This window comes from Athene noctua, chromosome 4 (assembly GCF_965140245.1).
Source record: "Athene noctua chromosome 4, bAthNoc1.hap1.1, whole genome shotgun sequence".
NCBI classification, from domain to species: Eukaryota; Metazoa; Chordata; class Aves; order Strigiformes; family Strigidae; genus Athene; species Athene noctua.
In genome coordinates, this window is record NC_134040.1 from 28312561 (window position 1) to 28333447 (window position 20887).

Genomic DNA, 20887 nt, shown 5'->3' on the forward strand with positions numbered 1-20887 from the left:
CGTTGTTTGGGGTTTTTTTTAATGTTGACTAGTACTTTATTTTGTGGTAAACATTAGAAACACCAATATCTAACTTAAAACTTTTTTTTAATGCACTTTTAAAAAGAATGTTACCTTCCCTTCTCCTTTCCATTTCAGGCACTTTTCTTTTTTGCATCTTATACCTGTCCTTGAAAATGGCCATAAAGGACCTGTTTCTTGCTGTATTGTGTTAAGTGCATACTGACTGGACTGACTTTAAAGCAGGGGCAGTAATCTTCCAGGTGTTACCAGTCAGAAAACATTAACATTTTTAGAAATAGTTTGTAATGCTGCTGTAGGCTGGCAGGGGCTGGTGAAGACAAGTGAGTTTTTGATCAAAGTGAAGTAGGCATGTGCAAACTTTATTGAAAAGGGTGCAAAAAAATAATTGCTGGAGTTTGAGAGTGAGAGAGGTGAACTTACAAGCACCTGCTGAAAGGAGGCTGCAAATAGCCCGGCTCGTTATTATCCAACATGTAACTCTAAACACTACAGAAAATCTGTAAATTCCAACAGTTTGTGTAAGAACGTTGCTGTACTTGCAAGGTGTAAGGCATAGACCCTTTTTCTCTCCAGTTTTGGTTTCTTCCTTAGGCAGTGTAGCAGACACCTTTGGTGCATAAGTGATTTGGGATCGCTGATGTGGGACACTGATTTCAAACAGTGCTTGGAAGTTGAGTCATTATTCAAGAACACTGTCTTGTCGGTGGACATGATACAATCACTTGCTTTGGTGTATGTGGGAGATTGTATGTACGTGATGAGAAGCATGACCTTCCTTTTATTCTTACTTCAGAAGGATAACTGCAGCCCTATTGGGATGTTGGACTACAAGAAATACTTGAAAGCATTTGCACAGGAAGCGAAAACTTAATTTCCAGGCGCACTTTGGCCTGTAAGGGAGCTTGAACCCAAAGTTCTATTTAGAGAACAATTTCCTCATCACCAAACTGCAGAATACTTGGAGCAGGTCTTTTGTTGAAGCTGTGCCTTATACCTTGTAGGATCAGGATGGAGTAAGAAGGAAGGTGCATGCTTTACAGGCAAGGGAGAGATGACAAGATGGACATAAAGGCTTTTTTATTTCTATGGATAACCCTAGGTTGTAGTCCTAGTTCTAAGCACTTTTTAAAGTTCACTGGATAAAATACTTAAAAAAACATTTTCCTAGTGAAAATAATTCCTATACTTTCTATATAATAATATTTAAAGATATGCTGATCAGGGATTTTTGTATGTGATATAGAAATCCGTTAAAATTGTGCTTGGTATAAAATTGGATTACATAATTGACAAGTGTTTCCAAGCAACTGAAACACTTTTTAGCCTTTTTTCAATGCTGTTTTTGTCTCCTTTTCTACTCAGTCATCTTATTTATAAAATTACAGTATCTGTTTTATTTTTTTCAGGAATATGGTAAAGCAGAGATTACTATTATCAACCCCGCTCAGTTTCCTGATAAACTTTCAGTATCTGAATATTTAGAGCCAACTGTTCTTGGTACTATTGTAACACCTCAGGAATACATTGGGAAAATAATCACTTTGTGTCAGGTTAGTCTACAGTTTTCATTTGCATTTTTAAGCTCTTCCTATCATACTTCAAGAGAAGATACTAGATAGATACTGGATATTAGTACATAAATAGTATCTCTGGTGATTATTAAAATAGTTTTTCTTTCAAGAGTATTTAAAGATTTTATGTGTAAAATTACTTCGGAACTACAGAATCCTTGTAGTGAAAGTTACTGATGAAGTTCAGTGACAGTAAAGTACCTAGTCAAGCATCCATTCATAGCTACTTCTGTTTACTGAAACAATGGAATCTCCAGCAGGGGCATTAATGAGATATGTTGTTTTTCAGAAGTATACTCATGGAAATACAACTTTTGTCTATGCTTTCCTGAGGCTTCATGTATGTTTTCAGTCCTTCACTGAAATACATTTATGATAGTGATGGCTAATCACGTTTCCCCAAGTGTATCTGGAATACTTCTAACTAAAAATGTTAACTGCCATGCATACTGTCTTTATATAATTTCTTACAATATTTGTCTTAGCTTTTAACACTTCAAAATACATAATACAGAAGAGTACAGTACTTGTATGTCAGTACAGTGAAGTATAACATCTGTTAAAAAGAATTCCTAAAATAACTTCAAAAACACCCTCCTGGCAGGAAAGAAGATGAGACTGTGAGTCCTACTGTGCAATACTCCAAGTTATGTGACAATCTAATTTCAGTGAGATTTTATGAACAAATAATTACACATTTAAAAGGCAGCAGTAAGCAGAAGCTGTTAAGGATTTCAGAAATCTAGCTTTTGGAGGATAAGACTTGAACCATTTGTCCAGTTAAGTTACAACCATTTCATTTATGATGGTGCTGTGATTTGTTCTGGGGCTCTAGCAAACTACCAATAAGAAAGTTATTTTGGGGCTTGAAGCACAAGTTCTCTTGTGTGACTGGATAGCTGTTTATTTAAATTTGATTTCTATTTATTTGTAGAAAACTTCTGTCAAGAAGAACTGAAACAATTTTTATTTGTCTAGGATCGTAGAGCAGTCCAGAAGGATATGTTGTACATTGATGAACGCAGGGTTATATTAAAATACCTCTTTCCACTGAATGAAATTGTGGTGGATTTTTATGATGCTCTCAAGTCTCTGTCTTCTGGTTATGCAAGGTAACTATCTCCTTTATATCCTTTTCCCCTTCCCCCTACCCTGATGGGAGGAATGAAAAAAGATCTGAGGAGAAAGTGTAGAAGAGCACAAGTGAAGCATATTCTTTTATGATGGTGCTGCAAATTGTGTCTAACTTTACCTTTAATGAGTTAGACTTACTGTGAAAATTGATGGCAGTACATCTGAAAAGCACTAGTAGTGCATCACTACCTTATAACCATTTTCTTTGGTGATGTGTGTATTTTTCAAGCGTGACATAAAAAGTGGCACTTGCTCATCTAGATGAGTAAGATCTAGATGGGTTTTACGTGTCTGAAGTGACAATGGGTATTTTCTATCAAAAGGAATCACTGAAAATTTACTTCTTACGGTTTTGTCTCTTGATGGAAAAGGGAAAATAACCAAATACTGATTCATAAAGCTAATAAAAACAATTAACAAGCTATATTTAAAACAAACAGCATTTACTATACTTATATGCTTTATTACTGAAATAAAGTAAATCATCTGTATTTTGGGACAAAATGTTCCGTTGTGGGTGGATTCTGTAAATTCAGAGACTACACAATGCTCATCTGTTTGTGAAGAGCCTTTCTGAGTTTAGCGGAAGGGAAAATGTTGCATGGTAAATGGACTTATGCTACAGGAGACTCAATAGCTCTTACAAACCTGATACATAGAGATGTTAGTAAGGTATAGTAGATTTTGACAGAAACTGGTGTACCTAATTACATGATTCATTTTATAATCATAAAAGATGAATTTTATTGAAGGACTGAATTTGGTTTGAGTTTGTGTTTTCTTAAATATTCCTTATAAAATAAGGTAAGATGTGTTCTGCCTGGGTCTGTGTATATTTGAAATAGAAGCATAAGCAAAAATAGGGAGGCAAGAAGAGACAGACAAGACAGACAAACAGATAGAAAATAAATGTATCTCTGCGTCTCCTCCATTTTAAGAATTTATGCAAACTGACAGACAGCAAGGCCCATACCTAGCAAGGGAGAAATACGGTTTGGAAATGAAGAAAAAAACTTGATTGCCAGAGAGAATGATAGTAAGGGTCATATAAAGTCTGTCAAATGAGAGGATGAAAAGAAAACAATCCAGCATTTCATTTGTGTGACAGCAAGGATGTTTACTGTTTAGAAGCTGTGTTGAAGAGCCTGGAGCTTTAAGGAACTTCCAGCCAGATAGAAGTGTTTGAATAAACTCTTTAAGAGATTGCACTAAGAATGTAGATTTTTGATTGATTTACCTTGCTCAGTAGCTGGAAGACAGGATGATGTCTTCTGCTGCTTTGGAAAAGAGATTTATCTGCAGCAAATTTCTAATCCAGTCTTGCATAAGGGAGACATACTGAGAGACTGTTAAAAACTGTGCTCTTATTTTAATAAAAAGTTTGAGTGTTTTATTAATAAATGTCTCTAAAACTTAAAATTTATGGAGAAAGCATGCAGAATATAATTTTTACAAAATCACCACTAATTTTTAAACTCCTTTTGTTTAGTTTTGATTATGAAGATGCAGGATACCAGGCAGCAGACCTTATCAAAATGGATATTCTTCTAAATGGAAATCCAGTTGAAGAACTGGCAACAATCATACACAAGTAGGTTGACTGGATTCTCTATTCCAAAGAAATAAGACTTCCTATTAATATACAGTGAGAACATATCACTGTGTTCTCATACGTATCACTAATAGACAAATATGTATGAAAAGAGCACTGAGGATTTCACCACATTACCACTTTCGGAGATGATCTGAAAAAGAGGAATTTAGCTGCTAGGTATATTTTTTTTTTTTTTTGGTAATGTAGGGCAGGGAAGAAAAGGAAATGCAAAATGCTGATCTTTTAAAGAGCTGGAAAAATTTAAATACAGACCAGTCTAGGAGATGCCAGATGAATTGTTTACAACACTATTTATTACTGAAATCTGGGGGGAAAAAAAAAAAAGTATGCTCCCAATAATTCCTGTAGAAGTTTATTGTTATCTTGTCTCCAGCCAGAGTACCAGGAGAAATATTTAGTGGAAGTAATTACCTGAGAAATGTTTTGCTCAAATGATTCACTTTCCATAAGTTTTTCAGGAATTACTTGTTTGCTGATGAGAATAATGCCTTCATGTTCCCATTCTCCTTTTGCTTTCTTCTCAAAAAGTCTTTAAGTTCAGCATCCCTTTCCAGTAACCCTGAGATCAACTTTCTCAGGGATTTGTTTTGGCTTTTTGTTTTCAGGATTTTTTGTCCTTCTTAAAACACTAATTTGTAGTTGCTAAAAATGTGTGTATTTTCATATTTTTTACATAACTGCAGTCCTGAAATCCTTGGAATTCCTTAACTTCAGAAGGTCCACACAGGAAGATAAAACCCCTACTTTTTCAGAGAGATCATGGGGCTGGAGTGGAATAACTCTCTTATATACAATTGCTATTTAATGTGTTTTTCATAAATATGCGGTGTTTAGCAATCTACCTGCATCTCTTACTTTGAAAAGATGCAAAATGGAGCACCCAACTTTGCAAAAGTTAGTTATTGCTTTAACATGTGTTTCTTGATCGATCAATTAATTTTTTAACTAGTAGTCAGCATTCATTCTGTCCCTCCTTCAGTTATTCTCATTGTAAATAGACTACAACTGTCTATATAAAAAGAATTATGCTGAATTACATTTATAAAGAATTACTGAGATTACAGTAATCTCAGTATTAAAGTAGCCATTATTATTTATCCTAATTATACAAATAAATATCTGTAACTTCTAAAGCTGTAATGCTTAATGAACTTAAGTACTTCATGCTTAAACTGTTTGCTTTATACAAGTAGCAAGGAATCACATTGTTGCTACATGAAAACATGTAAAACTATTGTGGTTTAACCCCAGCTGCCTGCTCTCTCCTTCCCCCTGCAGTGGGATGGGGAGGAGGATCAGAATAAAAAAAGTAAATCTTGTAGGTTGAGATAAGAATGGCTTAATAACTGAAATAAAATATAATAACAAAATTTAATAATAATTGTAATGAAAATGAATATAATAAAAAGGAAAAATAAACCTCAAGAAAAGACAAGTGATGCACAATGCAGTTGCTCACCACCTGCTGAACAGTGCCCCGGCAGCGATCTGCCCCCCAACCCACTTTCCCAGTTTATATACTGAGCATGTTTCATGGTATAGAATATTCCTTTGGCTAGTTTGGGTCAGCTGTCCTGGCCATGCTCCCTCCCAGCTTATTGTGCACCCCCAGCCTACTGGCGGGTGGGGTGGTGTGAGAAGCTAAAAAGCCTTTGACTTAGCTTAAGCGTGCTGCTCAGCAGTAATGAAAACGTCCCTGTGTTATCAACGCTGTCGGCACACTAAATCCAAATCAGAGCAGTGTACGTAGTAGGAATAAAATTAACTCTATCCCAGCTGAAATCAAGACAACTATTTTCAGCTGTATGTTGCTAAAAAAATGTTTGCTAAATATGGATGTATTCAGAGAGAAGAGACCCAGTTGTTTCCAATGGCTCATGAAAGTATGTTTAGTAGCTTCTTCAGACTTTTTGTCATTTTCTCTTTCCAAATCTGAAGTACATGCAGATGCTGAATTGTTGGGTAATTTTTATTAGCAGATGACAAGAGTACATTTTTTTTCTTGTTATATAAAACCAGATGTTTTAAAAATGTTTCTGTAATATGTAGATCTTTTGACCTTTCGGGACTATGATCAGTGAAAATCCTCCTTGATCACCTAGTTTTCAAATTGCATTTGAAGCTGTGACAGTATTTAAAAAGGCTTCAGTGTGATAGATAATCAAGGTGGTTTATAAATATTTTAAATTTATTTGAAGATATTCCATTAATACAATCTTATCACCTGTTTTGTTTGAAACAGAGACCACTCATTAGATGTAAAAATTATGATCTGATCAGCTTATATTTTGAGTTAAAAAGAGGAAAACCTCTACTAAAATCCTGCTATCAAACAGTTTGGTCTACAGATGTATTTTGGGGGTTGTATTACTTTTTCTGAAAAACACCTGTGACTGACTTTTTCAGTGATAAGGCATATGCTACTGGTAAATTCCTGTGTGAACGTTTAAAAGATGCTATACCTAGACAGTTGTTTGAAATAGCCATCCAGGCTGCTGTTGGCAAGAAAATCATTGCAAGAGAAACGTAAGTGAAGACCTTCTGTTTCTCTTTTCCTTTTTTATTTTTTCTTTCTTATTTTAAGCTACTTAAAATACAGACTTTAAATGTCTTACCTAAATAGTTTTATAAATTACAGTACTTTGATTTCACTGTAAAGTTGCATTTTTCTTGTATATGCTACTGGACCTCTTTGGGGGGAAAAAAAAAAAATTATATATTTCAGCTGTGACTGTGACTAAGAACTTTGTATAAATTTATTTAAAGAAAAATAGATTTTTATTTTAAATTGCTTCTGGTCAGCACTGCACTTAGTGGGTGGAGTATAACTTGCAACACCCATGTGTCCACTTCCTCTTTGGCAGTAGAAAAAGTTACTACTGAAAAAAATTAGCTAGTAAGAATAGTTTAATGTCTGAGACAGTCAGCAAAAAAAACAACTGAACTGTACTGTTCCAAAGGAAATATGTTGCAAGCTGAACACACAATTATTTCTTATCAGCACTCATTTCTTTTAGAGCAAACTGTTTCCTTGATGTTGTGTTTCTTGCTATTTAAACAGAAACAACAAAAATATGACATTTAAGTTGTAGTGAAAAATTAAAGGTGGGATCCAAGCAGGAGTGCTCTAAGAATTTGTGTGTACATATCTATATACACGCATATGTAACCCTTACTGTGAATCATAGCAGAAATCCTAGACAAAAACGCAAGATTCTAATTTTTATGTACATATGATACTTCTAGAGAAATGTGAACTAAGTCTTCTGTTCAGAATTTCATCTTCTGTATACAAAATATGAAAATCATCTTACAAAACTAATAGAAAAACAAGGCTTAACATTTTAACTCAGTATTTAGCTTCATATATAGGAGATGTTCTAATGTCTTAATGCATATGTGTTATTTTATTTTACAGGCTGAAAGCCTACAGAAAAAACGTTGTGGCAAAATGTGTAGGTATTTTGAGTTTTTTGTGATGTATGTAACTCTGAGAGTCCTGCTAACGTGATAGGCCTATCTTTTCCTAGAAATCTGGCAAAGACACGTTCTGCTTGTGGTCCTAAGTGTCAGGGGAACATTAACAGATACTTTTAAGCTTTAATTTGAAAATTCAACTCGTCTAACCTCTGGCTGCACCTTGCAGTAAGTGGATCAGAAAGAGTAATGGCTTTTTCAAAATTACACACTCAGCAAACTCGAACATTGAGTGTGTCTATGTTCATTCCTGTCTCAACATTTTCTAATAGTTGTATCTGCATAGTATATATGTGTGTGTGTACACACACATGTGTAACTTCATGTTTGTTTCCTAAATTGTTTTTTTTCTGGCAATTTAAGAAACTATAAAAGTGATTCTTTAGAGACTTGATTGTGACTAGACTTTTACTTGGGTTTTCAGTAGTACATTGTGATAAGGCCTTATGCAACAGTTGACCATCAGCAAGATTCAGCAAAGCATAGGAAAAATGTGATGCCTCTTACTTCTCTTGTATTTAGCTCCCTGAAATGAACATGTTGGGAAAAAATAAACAAGTGTCCCTTTCTTACAACTATAACAGAATTCTTCTGCTAGGCACATGTGTGGGATGGTGCTTGTTCAACACTGTATAAGGGTTCAGTTAATTTATCTAGACGTGAGCACCTAGTGCTAGACAAGATGCCACAGTGCATCTGAGCTGGCATCCTGCTGCTGTTCTAGTGGGATTTGGATATCCTCTAGGCTGTGTCTAATGTCAGCCAGACTTATGTAGATGTATATATTTAGGTAATAGAAATCAGTCCTCAGTGGTCCAAATCAACACACTTAATTACTGCCTTGTTCTTTCTAACTAGTGGCCTTTTGGCCTAACTATTTAGAGTCTAAAATAATATTTTGTTGTAATAGAACTAGCCTTCCTGACTATTTTTAAGCCCTTAAATATAGTGTTGCTGAAATGAACTATAACTGCATTTAAGCTTATTAAAATATTTTTCCTTTTCATAGTATGGTGGAGACATTACAAGAAGAATGAAGCTTTTAAAGAGGCAGGCAGAAGGGAAGAAATTGATGAGAAAAATTGGCAATGTGGAAGTACCGAGAGATGCCTTTATACGTGTTTTAAAGAGACAAACTGACAAAAATCAGTGACATGCAGCTGATTATTCTCTCAACTTTTTGTAGACAGTAGCATAATGAGCTAAAGTATAATTTACCACTGTGAGAGGGAACATATTTGACTTTAAATGGTGCACATTAATTAAATGTGGGAAGATAAATTGAAAGGACTCTATACTTGAAATGTACAGATACTTGTAGATTATTATGAAATTAAAGTCATTTGACTTGACTGAATTTAAAAGCTTTAATCATACTGTTATTCATTGTATTTCAATGTTTTCATACTTTTAACACTTAAAATTTAAAATAATTACTGGGTTTTTTGCATTGCAAGTCTTTGTATGAGAGAACAGGAACAATGTGTCAAAACATTTATAAAAATAATTGAAACGTATGTATAGACAAACTACTGTTTCTTTAAAAAGAAGTTTGAACTGTTGCCACAAAAGTATCAAGCTGCTTCCTGTTTTACTTTATAGAGTTGCTGTTGTCAGGAAATCATGATGATGCTGGGAAATCACATCAGGAAAAATTAATCATTACTTTTTTTGGTGTCCCATACTATTTGTTAAACTTGTTTAAGTGTCAGTTTACTATTAATACAGCCTAATTGTGCTAATACATTAAAACTTACAGTTTCTTTGGAGATTAAAACACAAGATATGTAACTGCTCCACCAATAAGACCAATTCAGGCCTTAAAGAATTCCTTTGGCATGAAGGTTTGGTCAGAACATGCCTCGGTGTACTTGTTTAAGTTTTACTTACATTGTTCATGTACTGAAGTTTGTCAGAACTACAGCTTTCAAGTGAGAAGTCAAGTGTGCTTAATATAAGCTGTTGCTTTTGGAAGTGTAAACAAAGCAATCATAAACACAAGTTAATGACCATGCTGTATACTGTGTTTACAACTGCATGCCCATCTCCAAAAGCTTTTAAGCTGCTTTTATTTTTAAGATCTTCAGGATTTAATTTGGGTCTTCACAGATCTTCATTTCTTGTTACTAAATATATTTTACAGAACAAATTGCTAGTAGTAGCTACTAAAGTACTCAATCACCAGGAAAGGCTGCTTCTAACTACACTTTGAGCTTGATTAATAATAAACAGTAGAAAGATGAATTGGGAAAGTCCTTGGAGGGATGTAATTGAACTGGACACTACTGATCCTGAAGAAAAGAAGGATGCTGTGGATAAAGGCTCTCTATCATTAACATTACTACTATTCTTCCCCTGAAAAAAGTTAGGAATGCTATCTTAAAGATATCTTTCTTACATGTTACCTTTTAAGTACAGAGAGATATCTTTAAGTACAGACACAGTAATATGTGCTAAGAGTAAAGAAACTAAAAAGATTTCCCCCCTGCCCCTTTAAATAGACCTAAAAGAGAGAAAGTACTGAGGAATAAGGCTAGAGATCGCCCAAGTAGTAAATCTTTATCATAACATTTTATGCATCCTACTGAGCAATTTTATCTAATTAAATGCAAGTTACATGCATGAATAAAGCTGCCTTGTGAATGAGACTAGAACTCAGTCTTTTAGTCATCTGAAGCAGAAAAATACAAATTTGTAGTCAAATTCTGAGAGGACTGGCACATTACATCAGTTTTGAGAGCAATGACTTTAAATAAATGGGTTAGTACTGTTAACAGTAAATGAAGCATTAGTCTGACACAAAATGACATGATTCTATCTAATCACATACTTTTTTTTCCTTCGTTCTCCTCCCCTCACCTTCGAAACATAGTTTAAAAACTTACTGAGAAAAAGGAGACTAAAATGCTGAAGTAGATGTGCCAGTCTAAGTTAGAATTTACTCAAGAACCAATAACTTAAAAGACTTACTGAACTTGAAAATGCTTGCTTTGCCATTTAAACAATGGACTGCAGGCTAAGAGGTAATATTTAATGTAACTTACAGTGTTGACTTATTTTTGGTAGTTGACAAGTTTGGAAGGTACTGTCATTGAAGAATTAGTATTTTGTAAGAAAGTAATTGGTGGTATCTTAATGATTGAAATTACAAAAAGTATAGTAGTATAGAAATAAAATGAAGTTGTGAATTTTGGGGGCTAGAGTAGAATTCCCCATAGAATTTGTAACTTTTTGAAAAAAGTTTAACAGAAACTGGAATACCTCTGAAGAGGCAGAAACTGTCTTAGACCCACTCAGACAAGTAAAGGTACTAGTATTTAAATTGGCCTGTGTTTCACAGAAGTTCCAGTAATGGAGATATTGATTCTGTGGTCTCACACATCTTGAGAGAACACAAAAAAGGGCTTTAGTTAGTAAGGTTGCCAAGAGAACCAGATGACTGAAAGGTTTTCTGAAGAACAAAAATAAGGAGTTGCAAGGAAGAAAAAGCTTTTAGAAATCAAGGGATATAAAAGGTATGAATTTCCACTTACATTTCAAACCTAAATTCTACTGTTTTCTCAGTAGAATTCCCAATTTTGCCACAAGATGGATTGTGGTCATTAAGATAAAAGCATGCTTGACCTCCTTTAACAGAAACTTACATTCAAGATTATTTTTCATCTCACACTTATGCATTTTGTAGGTAATCTGCTACATGTAACAGCAGTCTCCTGAAGCACAGTCTTTTAAACTTCCCCCCCTCCCCAGTGTTGCATTATGCTTCAAAAATGTAAGATGCAAAAGTTTTCTCTTAAGACTGAAAGCCTGTTGGAACAAGCACAGATTTAAATCTGCTGTTCAGAACTGAAACACTAGGCCTGCCTTCCCACACTGCTCTAGACAGAAGGATGGAAGAACATGCAATTTCATAGAATCTTAGAATAGTCCAGGTTTGAAGGGACCTGGAAAGACAATGGTCCATGGGAAAGGTAACCCTAGAGGAGATTATCTAGCACCCCGTCCAATTGCATCTTGAAAAGCCTCTTGTACTGGGGACTGTATCACGTCCCTGGGGAAGCAATGTGGTTTGCAATATTTGTCTAGGTGAAAAGTTAAACTGCTGAAGTTACGCTTTGTTGCACCTTCTGAGTATTTAACACAGGGGCATGCTCTACCAACTCCCCCTGCCCCCCCCCAAGTGTTAATCAATACACTCTTAACTTCCCTTCCTTAGGTGGAAGAAGACACAAATTCCTAACATCTCCCTGAAAACCTGAACTATTTGTTCACTTTGTTCACATCAGAATTTATATTAGAAACAAAACAATTTAAGTTATAGATTTATATTTAAGTTTTACTTATATTCAAAGTAGGAAATAACATTCCTTGTGACAGCTCAATGTTTATAATGATACAGAAAGAGGTAACTATTGCAGAGTGACTAACAATTGACTTTAAATGATTATGTGTTAAACTTGCAGACATATTCCTGTAAATTAAGCTCCTGTCAGGCATTTAATAGTTACATCAATGGTACAATTAAACAGGTACCTCCAGAAATGAACATTTAGATTTTTCCTTATGTATAAAGCTCAGTTACCAAAAATATAAAAATCCTAAAGTAATTTGAAATACATGAGAGGAAAAAGTGCTATGGCAGAAGTTTAATGTTTTTATCTGTGGAATAAGTTATAACTTTCAAGAATTTGGTGCATTTTTAGGCACTGTTTTTGTATTTTTATTTGCCTGAATTGTACAGCAGGACTTGATATGCCCCAAAACTGTTTTAAGATAAATTTAAGGCAACCAAGTGCAAAAGCTCAGTGTACATTAGATATATGTAAACAGAATATTTCATCGTAGAAATTGTACAACTATTACAAGTCCGTAGTATTGACAAAGGCCAAAACCATTCTGCCTAGAGACACAAATGCAAAATGTAGTTACACTAATCAAGCCAAAAACTACAAATTCCTGGAAATAAAATATCATTTTCTTCAACACAAGGCAGATGCATTACATTGCTGTGTGAGAATAAGTGCTCTGCTTTTTCCCCCCACATAACATGCAGTATCCCACAGGTTTGTTGTTCCATTTATGTACCAGCCAACAACAGAGCTTCAAATGTTAAAGCAAAATGCACAACACAGCAAACACATGGAATGTGAATGTACAGATATTGGACCTTTTAAAAAAATACAGTACCTAGGATTCCCCATTTTAAACAGTTTTCAGCATATTGCATAGCAGTGGACTCATCTGCTACCTAAAACTGTTGCTGTTGGCCCACATGGAGCTCCTCTTCAATTCTTCTTTCAGTTTTCTTTCATACTGTACAGTGGGTCCACAAGCTTATTGTGCACATGCATTAAACCTTAGGGGGGAAAGCAATAATGCCAGCTTTACATTAGTTATACTTTTTCAACATGTCTTCCTATCCACATTTTTATCTGGAGTTTGCTTTAAAGTATACATTTTGAGTAGTTCACTGAAAAGAACAATGGCTAAAAGTAGTTTAAAATCAGAAGACAGCATATATATTCCTGTATCACCTGAATACTATTGACAACTTCAGTATAAAGCAAACAGGGATAAGACAGTTCTGATAATAGATATGTCAAAAAGTAGATTTGGAATACTTTCAAGTTAATTGAATAATGATATCCACCTGTTCTTTCCTTTGTATTAAAAAATGCATAAACAGCAACACAGAATTCCCTCATACCATAGTCTGTCATAGAAATCAGATGTACACATACTGATACTTTTACAGCTTGAACTGCAGTGTTCTAGCACCGTAGTATTACTGTCTTTGTAATTAATAGTGTACTTGTGGTCCTAGACAGGCAAAACCAAACTAAGTATCCAGACTGTTAATGCAGATTCAGAACTTTGTAGTTCAACTGTTTTCTATTCTAGCAGGGCTTTTTTTGGTCGTATACAAGTCATCCATAGCTGTGATTAGGAGAGTATTTTTTTTCCTATTCAGATCAGTTTTGGAAAATGCTGGAGAACAGAGCAATAAAAAAAAAAAGTGCTTCTTTCTTACTTTGTTACAATAAAAATATTACCTCTACCTTGGTATGTATGAGGTTCAGTCACTGGTATGTTTTAACCTCATTTCACCTTAAGAACTAATAAGAGTAACTGATCAGTGTTCACTACCTCCAAAGTGAAAGTCCATTTCAGCACCAAACTGAAGATTAACTTATAAAATTACAAATTTAAGTAATATGGAACTTTAAAAGTAGAGAGATCTTTAAAACCATGAAAGAAGTCTGACAGTAGTACACATTTTAGTGATTATCTATGACAAAGAATATTCAAATACCTTTACTACATGATGCATGTGGTGGCAAACTTAAGTGTCACTGCAGCAGTGTGACATTTGAATAACTATACAATCTGAGGTCATTACTGTAGGTGACCACAACAAAAGACATTTTATGCAGCATCTATTTCTAATCAGTGTGGTTATTTAATATATAATGCAGATGTTACAATTTCCTTCTCCACTTGGTGACACATTCAGTCATGCTAAACAGCCAACACATCTATAACTGATTCAAGAACCCAGCTCATTTTGTCTCTACAGGTAATGCCTTAGCTTCAGATACTCATGCGAAGAAAACCCCAAACCTTAGAAAAGGCAACTTAACTAAAGAACACAGTTTCTTAGATTTCATGAAGGATAACTATTGGGCTGATGTACACGGGAAAGATCAAGTTTAGTACTTTTCAGGAGTTTAACAGTAAGTGCAAAAATATTAAGTATATTAAGTATATACATTTGATACAAAAGCCATTTGTACTGAAAGTAACAGCTGCACACACTACTCAAACTAGAACAGTATTTTGACCTTTAAAGCATTTCACATTGTACCAGTGTTCTTCTCTTCTAAATAAGGGAAATGAAGAGGAGATGATTATCCACTTCCTAGAAGCATGAAAAATGTTTACAAAGTATTGCCTCTGCCATATTTAATGAAGGATATTTAAATCCTATTAGTTACATTGTTTCAGGAAAGTTAAAAACAGAAGGTTTTTTTAAAGGTAGACACCAGAGTCCTTACTTAATAGATGTTAAAACATCTATTTCAAAGGAAGGTCTCACTGTATATTCAAGTATGCTTTGAATAATCAGATTTCTGCATACTGTTTTAAGAGCATGCACAAGTGTGGAAAAAACTATCCTGATGACTTATTGCAGACTAATTGGTAAATTCAAAATTTATTTTCTGCTTTATTCTGAAAAAAGTTACCTTTCCCTTTTCCAGTAAGGACATAAGTACACTTGATAATTGCAGCCTCTAATAGGTTTTGAGACAGTTAGGAAAAAGTGAAGAGAGTAAGATTGCTCTAGTTACTAGTTGGTATGGTACTTGATTATCAAGAAAATTTGAAGTTTCATATGGTATCTTGAGTTTTTTTTTAAATGGTGAAAAATCTCAGTGAATAGCTACCACAATAAGCAGTATTAAGAACTACCTAACCTTCCTAAGAAGCCTAATCTGGAGATCAAAACTCAGAAATAATTCCAAATTTGACCCACATTGATTTCACTTCCATCTTAAAAGGGGAAAAAAAAATCTCACTGATTTGAGAGCAGGTAAAATTAATCAAGTTTAAAGTAAACAAATCTTTTTAAGAATTCTTCTGCTCTGTATTACTGGTTAATTAGTGTGACAACAGCACACATTCAAATGCTGTAGCTGTAGCCCTTGATTTAAAGCAATGTTCAATATCACTGATGCCTAGTAACTCTACACTGGTTTATAACTTTCCCAAGGAAAGCTTTTGTTTATACTCTAAATATCTATCCTGTATTTCATATATTCAAGCAGTTAGAAGTTTAACTTTGACAACAAGCACTATCTAGCAGTGTGATACAGGTAAAGACTAACATGCCACACACCCCAGTACATAGCAAAAAAAAGCATATTGAAAAAATTCCTAACAAGTTGGCCACAAGTGATATCAGGATAAAAATCTAATGCCAGAATTTCTATCTAAAACATATATGGACACTAGTGATACAATGCTCTAAAAAAATAATTTCAGAAATTGCAACCTTTATCTCAGATGCCTCAACTACTACAGATATCCATGCTAGTGAGCAAGATGACTGATTTACACAATTGCATTTGCTGCACTAGTATAGTTAGGAGAAAACAATTTTTCTCAGCTTCTACAGTCTCACTGGAACAGAAGTCATACCTAGGAAGTCTCAATTACTATCAAAAATGTTAAAGAAAGTTTGCCTCAATATACCTACTACAAATAAGAAAAGCACAGCAAGTGTGCAGTGTATTCAAAGTCAGTATAGATTGTTATGCTAATTGCACTGTATAAAAAAATGTCCTCAGGTGGCTTCAAAGTCTGTATCACACATTTGAGGTTTGCTAGACAGCACATTACAGCACACAGCAAAAGCAGCATGAAAATACATCACGTTTAATAAATGTATCAAGTTTTAATTGAAAATTTCCAGTATACTTAAGACCAGTATTCTAGAACACCAGACTGCTGGTGGTTTGCAGACAGTTGAAGATTACTAAACTATCATTTCAAATTGGAAAAATACTTCCTTTGCTTCCAAAGTAGATTGTCAGGAATGTAAGGAACACAAGTTATGCCTCCTAGCACTTTTCCATTCATAAGAAATAAGTTAACATTTAGTATTTTTAATATATAACACTATACATTAGCTACTATAAACTGTTGACTCAGACTTAAATCACTATAATTTAAAATTTGTTTGGTTTTTAAATGTGTAACCTCTGATTCAATGCTCACCTTTAAAATACTTCACAGTTTTAACTCTTAGTTCTAAAGTAGCATCTTCATCACACACAAAGATAGTACGAGGGTGTTGCTGGAAAGCAGAAACTGTCCACATATGGTTGACTCCTTCTTCAATTGCTTTGTACAGTGCAAAAGCCTTATGTGCGCCTGTTATAAGAATCATCACCTGCAAAAAAAAGTTCTCTTTACTTTCAATCCCAGTATCAATACCAACTAGTCTTGAAAACAGATACATGCAACTAGAACTAAGTGAGTTCTTACTTCTCTAGCATCCATCACTGTACCCACACCAACTGTTAGCGCCATAGTTGGTACTTTAGATAAGTCTCCATCAAAGTATTTAGCATTTGCCAAAATGGTGTCCATTGCTAAAGTCTTTAATCTTGTTCTTGAAGACAAACTTGATCCGGGTTCATTGAATGCAATGTGGCCATCTGGACCAATGCCTTTTCAAAGTTAAAAAAAAGTAAATCATTCCAGACCTGCGAGTCAACAAATATCCTCAAACATTATAAATGAATAAAGAAGTTTTAGGACTCATTCTTTCCTTTTGGTTACCCTTTTTCAGTAAAAAAAAAAACATTCAAAACTTCACTGAAATTAAGTTATTACAAACTTGGACACCAATCATTCTGTTCTGGTATTTATACTGATTCTTTGTTAGTCACAGAACTTTGACACCGTAACTGCATTTAGCTAAGTTGGGAAAATAATGATTAAAGAGTCAATGTATTTGTTTGAATTGGAACTAACAATAGAGCATTTCCTCATACCTCCAACAAAAAGATCAATCCCCCCTGCTTCTTCAATTTTCTTTTCAAATGCATCACATTCCGCCTGTAAGTCTGGAGCGTTCCCATCAAGGATGTGAGCATTATTTGGATCTATGTCAATATGTTTAAAGAAGTTATTCCACATATAGGAATGATAGCTCTCTGGATGATTTCTGGGAAGCCCTGAAATCATTTAAAATGAAATTAACATATTACAAGATTTAAACAAACAGCCTTAATTCTAGCCTATGTATAACCAGTGTAGGGCACATGCAGAGCAAACTTAAGTCTGATAAAGTAGTATTTGAAATTATATTAAGAAGAAATATTTGCTACTGGCATGCAAAAGGTAGTTGTTTACATTCCCTTTGCATACAGTTTATTACAAAGAATGTAAAGTCTTAAAAAAATGCAGTCATAATATTACATGACAGCATACTTTCTACAGAAACATTGTGAAGCACTGAATTTAGCCCAGAATCCACCTGTTTATTATTTGCATTTTTGTGGATAAAGGAATAGAGAAAAATCCTTAAAATGACCCCATGGGCAGAAGCCCACATGCAAACATACTAGACTGACCTTCTGCTTTGACAAAGTATTTAACATTTTTAATAATAAAAATTTCAGTATAGTGTGTTCTCAAATAATTAGCACACCTTACCTACATATTCATCCATGTTGAAAGTCTTTACATATTTGAAAGAGAGATCTCCATTCTTATGATATTCTATCAGCTTTTTGTAGCATCCCAAGGGTGTACTCCCTGTTAAATAAAGTTTTTCTACTGTTCTATGTATCCACACATTTTCAGTGTATTTAAATCTCTTAATAGTCAAATTTTGCTACAATGCTTTTCAACACAGAAGACACATTATTTCTCAGCTTCTCAAACTTTATCACAACTTCTTACACAAATAAAATCCATATGTAAAAATACACTGGAGTATTATAAAAAATATGTAAGTGTTCTTATAAATACTGTATGTTAGCAACGATACAAACATAGTTTGCAGTTTAGTCATTTACATAGGCTTTGAATAAAACTTGCCTGTTGGTAGACCAAGTGTGAAATATCTTCCTTGACTTGGCTTGAATTGAATAATACGGTTACAGATATATTTTGCTGCCCATTCACTAGCCTGATCATAATCTTCAAGAATTACTAGCCTCATTATGGTAGTGAGAAACTTGTACTGGTAAAATAAACTTAAACCTGGAGAAAATGTGAAAGATTTAAAAATAAGCACCATATGAATAGTTGTGAAACTCTTAGATTACAGAAGAGATAACAGATTACCTTTTACACTGAAGAATTTCAATGCTAAATAAAGGACATTTTACTTGCATAAGTATACTGCACTCCTGCAGTCCTAGTTCAAGCTGGACTGTTGGACAATCAAAAGAAAAGCTACGAATCCAAGTGACAGGTTACAGGCAAAATATTTATTAAAATTCAAAGATTAAAGTAACTTGTAGAACAAAGCTAAAAAAACATAAACAAGCCATTTCGAATTTCAATCTGAGTTGTTACTATCAGAAAAGAAATACTCTGCTTGAAATAAAAGGAAATAAATAAGTAAACAAACACTGAGATTAACTCCTGTTTCTTATAATCAACTGAATGCCTAAAATTTCAAAAACAAGGCCCAGAATAACCCCATGCTTCTGTATTCAAAATACATAATTGAAAGTAAACAATTAAGACTCCTCTCACTCCCCTTCCAGCTCCTTAATAATGCTTCAGTAAATTCACTAATCTGAAAAAAAAAAGTTTAAAGCATTAAGAGATATTTGAAAACTTCACAATTCATAGGAAAAAATACCTATAAGGTCGCATTTTCTCTTTTCAACATAACTTTTAAAAGAAGTCAGTCTGTTATTCTCGCTCTAATTTCAAGTAGAGTTATATCAACTATTAAGATATTAAGAAAACAAGCTTGGCTATTAAAAGTATATGAGCATCTCTTGCATTTAAGTGAAACTCATTTGCCCACACCAGTCAGGTAACAATCAAAGACTGAGGCTCTCTAGCCACTGCAAACTGTTACTCTTCTCGCAGGTCAGAGTGTGCTTGGCATTAGCCAGAAAACAACATAGCTCTCAGAAGCCTAAAGCCAACTAAGTGCCAAACCACCACTAGCTCACACTACTTTCTGCTGACCCAAGATGAGAGACCAGTTTTAGAAAAACTGTGAATTAAAACTACAGCAGTACTTAACAGGGCAGTATCTGCTCGTCCCACTGAACAAGGAAGGAAGTGAACACCTTGTGTTGACTATGCTACTTCCTCTCCCTGGAGAGTAGAACCGTGACAAGACAAACTCACCTTTGCAGAGGAAACGCTATTCCACAGGCACCAAAAAAATTAACACTCACATTTCCTCAAGGAGGACAGAAACAGGCCACCAGAAAGAGATCCCGCGGCTCTAGGGCCGTCTCATAAAGCTTTAACCATTTTACCCAGGGAACACGGCGATGCTCTCCAAGAGGAGCGACCCGCGAGCGGCACCAGAACGACCGCGGATTTCCGGGGAGCTGGGGAATCTACACTGTTAAAGGAAGAGACCTACTGGCGGGCCGGACCGCCCCACCCCGCCAGCGCAGCCCTCTCCCACCCAGGCGGCCCCAGGCCCCGCGGCCTCCCCCCACCCCGAGACCCACAGGCCCGCGGGTACCGCTGTGCTCCGCACGGCCGGCGCCAGGGCCCGGCCTCACCCCGCCAGCGAGCGCGACCCTGCCCGGCGCCGCTCACCCCCGGGAGGCCCCGCAGCGGTCACAACCGGCGGTGGGAAGGACAGAGACCTCCGCCCGCCGAAGCGCCAGCCAGCACCCGCGCCTCCACCACCAGCGTAACCCGCCCGCAACCCGGAAACACCTGGCGGCGACCGGAAACAGCGTCACGGGTGGGCGGTGCCCCGCATGAGCGGCGCCAGCCGCCTCCTCTGGGCGGGCTTTCGGGGCCGTGGGTGCATTTTTTAACGCCTCGGCTGGCGCCCGCTGTAGCTTTGTGACACCAGTGAAGGAGCAGCCTGCCCTCGGGGGAGGGCCTAGGAGGCTGCTGGTGGTTTGGGTGGGTGAAGAGTGCTGCAAGAGGGCTAACCTGCTTTGGAGAGCACGCTAGAGTAGGGTTTTTGCATAGGGCCTTTACTTGGAGCTCCTGTCTCGTGGGAAGCATGTGGCACACTGAGATCTTAATGAGAAAGGTTCACCTTTAACTTAAATATTTGCTTGAAACAGCTACAGAAGAGGCTCTTCGTAGTTATTGCAAAAACTATAGGTAAAACACGAACTTACTGCTTTAAAAGCAGCCAAGTAATTTTGTAGATACAGCTAAGCTATAATCTAAACAGCTATGGCAAGATCTTGCTGGTTGGGAAAGAGTTAATAAAGAGTGCTTCTTCAGAACTGAGTAGGGAAACAGGGAGAGGATGCAAGAAAAGCAAGCTACAAGATTCTGATTGTATGCATATGCTTATGCTGTAGGTTTCACTGAGGTCCTACCG

General features: G+C 35.7%; 2 protein-coding genes across 5 annotated transcripts in view; one reads left to right on the top strand and one right to left on the bottom strand.

Annotated features, from left to right (window-relative positions):
* Positions 1-10418, top strand: part of GUF1 (GTP binding elongation factor GUF1) — a 25237-nt gene extending 14819 nt beyond the window's left edge. For both annotated transcript variants that reach the window (XM_074904724.1, XM_074904725.1), the window contains 6 exons: positions 1431-1574; positions 2574-2707; positions 4219-4320; positions 6751-6870; positions 7763-7799; positions 8831-10418. In XM_074904724.1, coding sequence (XP_074760825.1) covers positions 1431-1574; positions 2574-2707; positions 4219-4320; positions 6751-6870; positions 7763-7799; positions 8831-8974 — 681 coding nt within the window. In that variant the 3' untranslated portion in view covers positions 8975-10418. The remainder of the gene's footprint in view (positions 1-1430; positions 1575-2573; positions 2708-4218; positions 4321-6750; positions 6871-7762; positions 7800-8830) is intronic.
* GNPDA2 (glucosamine-6-phosphate deaminase 2) lies at positions 10415-20240 on the bottom strand. Of its 3 annotated transcripts, XM_074904726.1 has the most exons (7): positions 20137-20239; positions 18433-18597; positions 18046-18147; positions 17382-17564; positions 16870-17054; positions 16600-16774; positions 10415-13177 (listed from the first exon to the last, which is right to left on the bottom strand). In XM_074904726.1, the coding sequence occupies exons 2-7, from the start codon at positions 18554-18556 to the stop codon at positions 13119-13121; spliced, it is 828 nt and encodes a 275-aa protein (XP_074760827.1). In that variant the 5' UTR covers positions 18557-18597; positions 20137-20239; the 3' UTR covers positions 10415-13118. The 3 variants fall into 3 exon arrangements, with proteins under 3 accessions (XP_074760827.1, XP_074760829.1, XP_074760828.1); XM_074904728.1 differs by lacking the exon at positions 18433-18597 and having other exon boundaries at positions 20137-20240; XM_074904727.1 differs by lacking the exon at positions 18046-18147.
* Between the last annotated feature and the right edge of the window lie 647 nt (positions 20241-20887).

Coding starts and splice junctions, on each gene's coding strand:
- GNPDA2 (XM_074904726.1), bottom strand. CDS start 18,556: ATGAGGCTAGTAATTCTTGAAGATTATGATCAGGCTAGTGAATGGGCA. Junction 18,148..18,432: donor CACACTTGGTCTACCAACAG/GCAAGTTTTATT, acceptor TTTATTTAACAG/GGAGTACACCCTTGGGATGC. Junction 16,775..16,869: donor CAGTGATGGATGCTAGAGAA/GTAAGAACTCAC, acceptor TTTTTTTTGCAG/GTGATGATTCTTATAACAGG.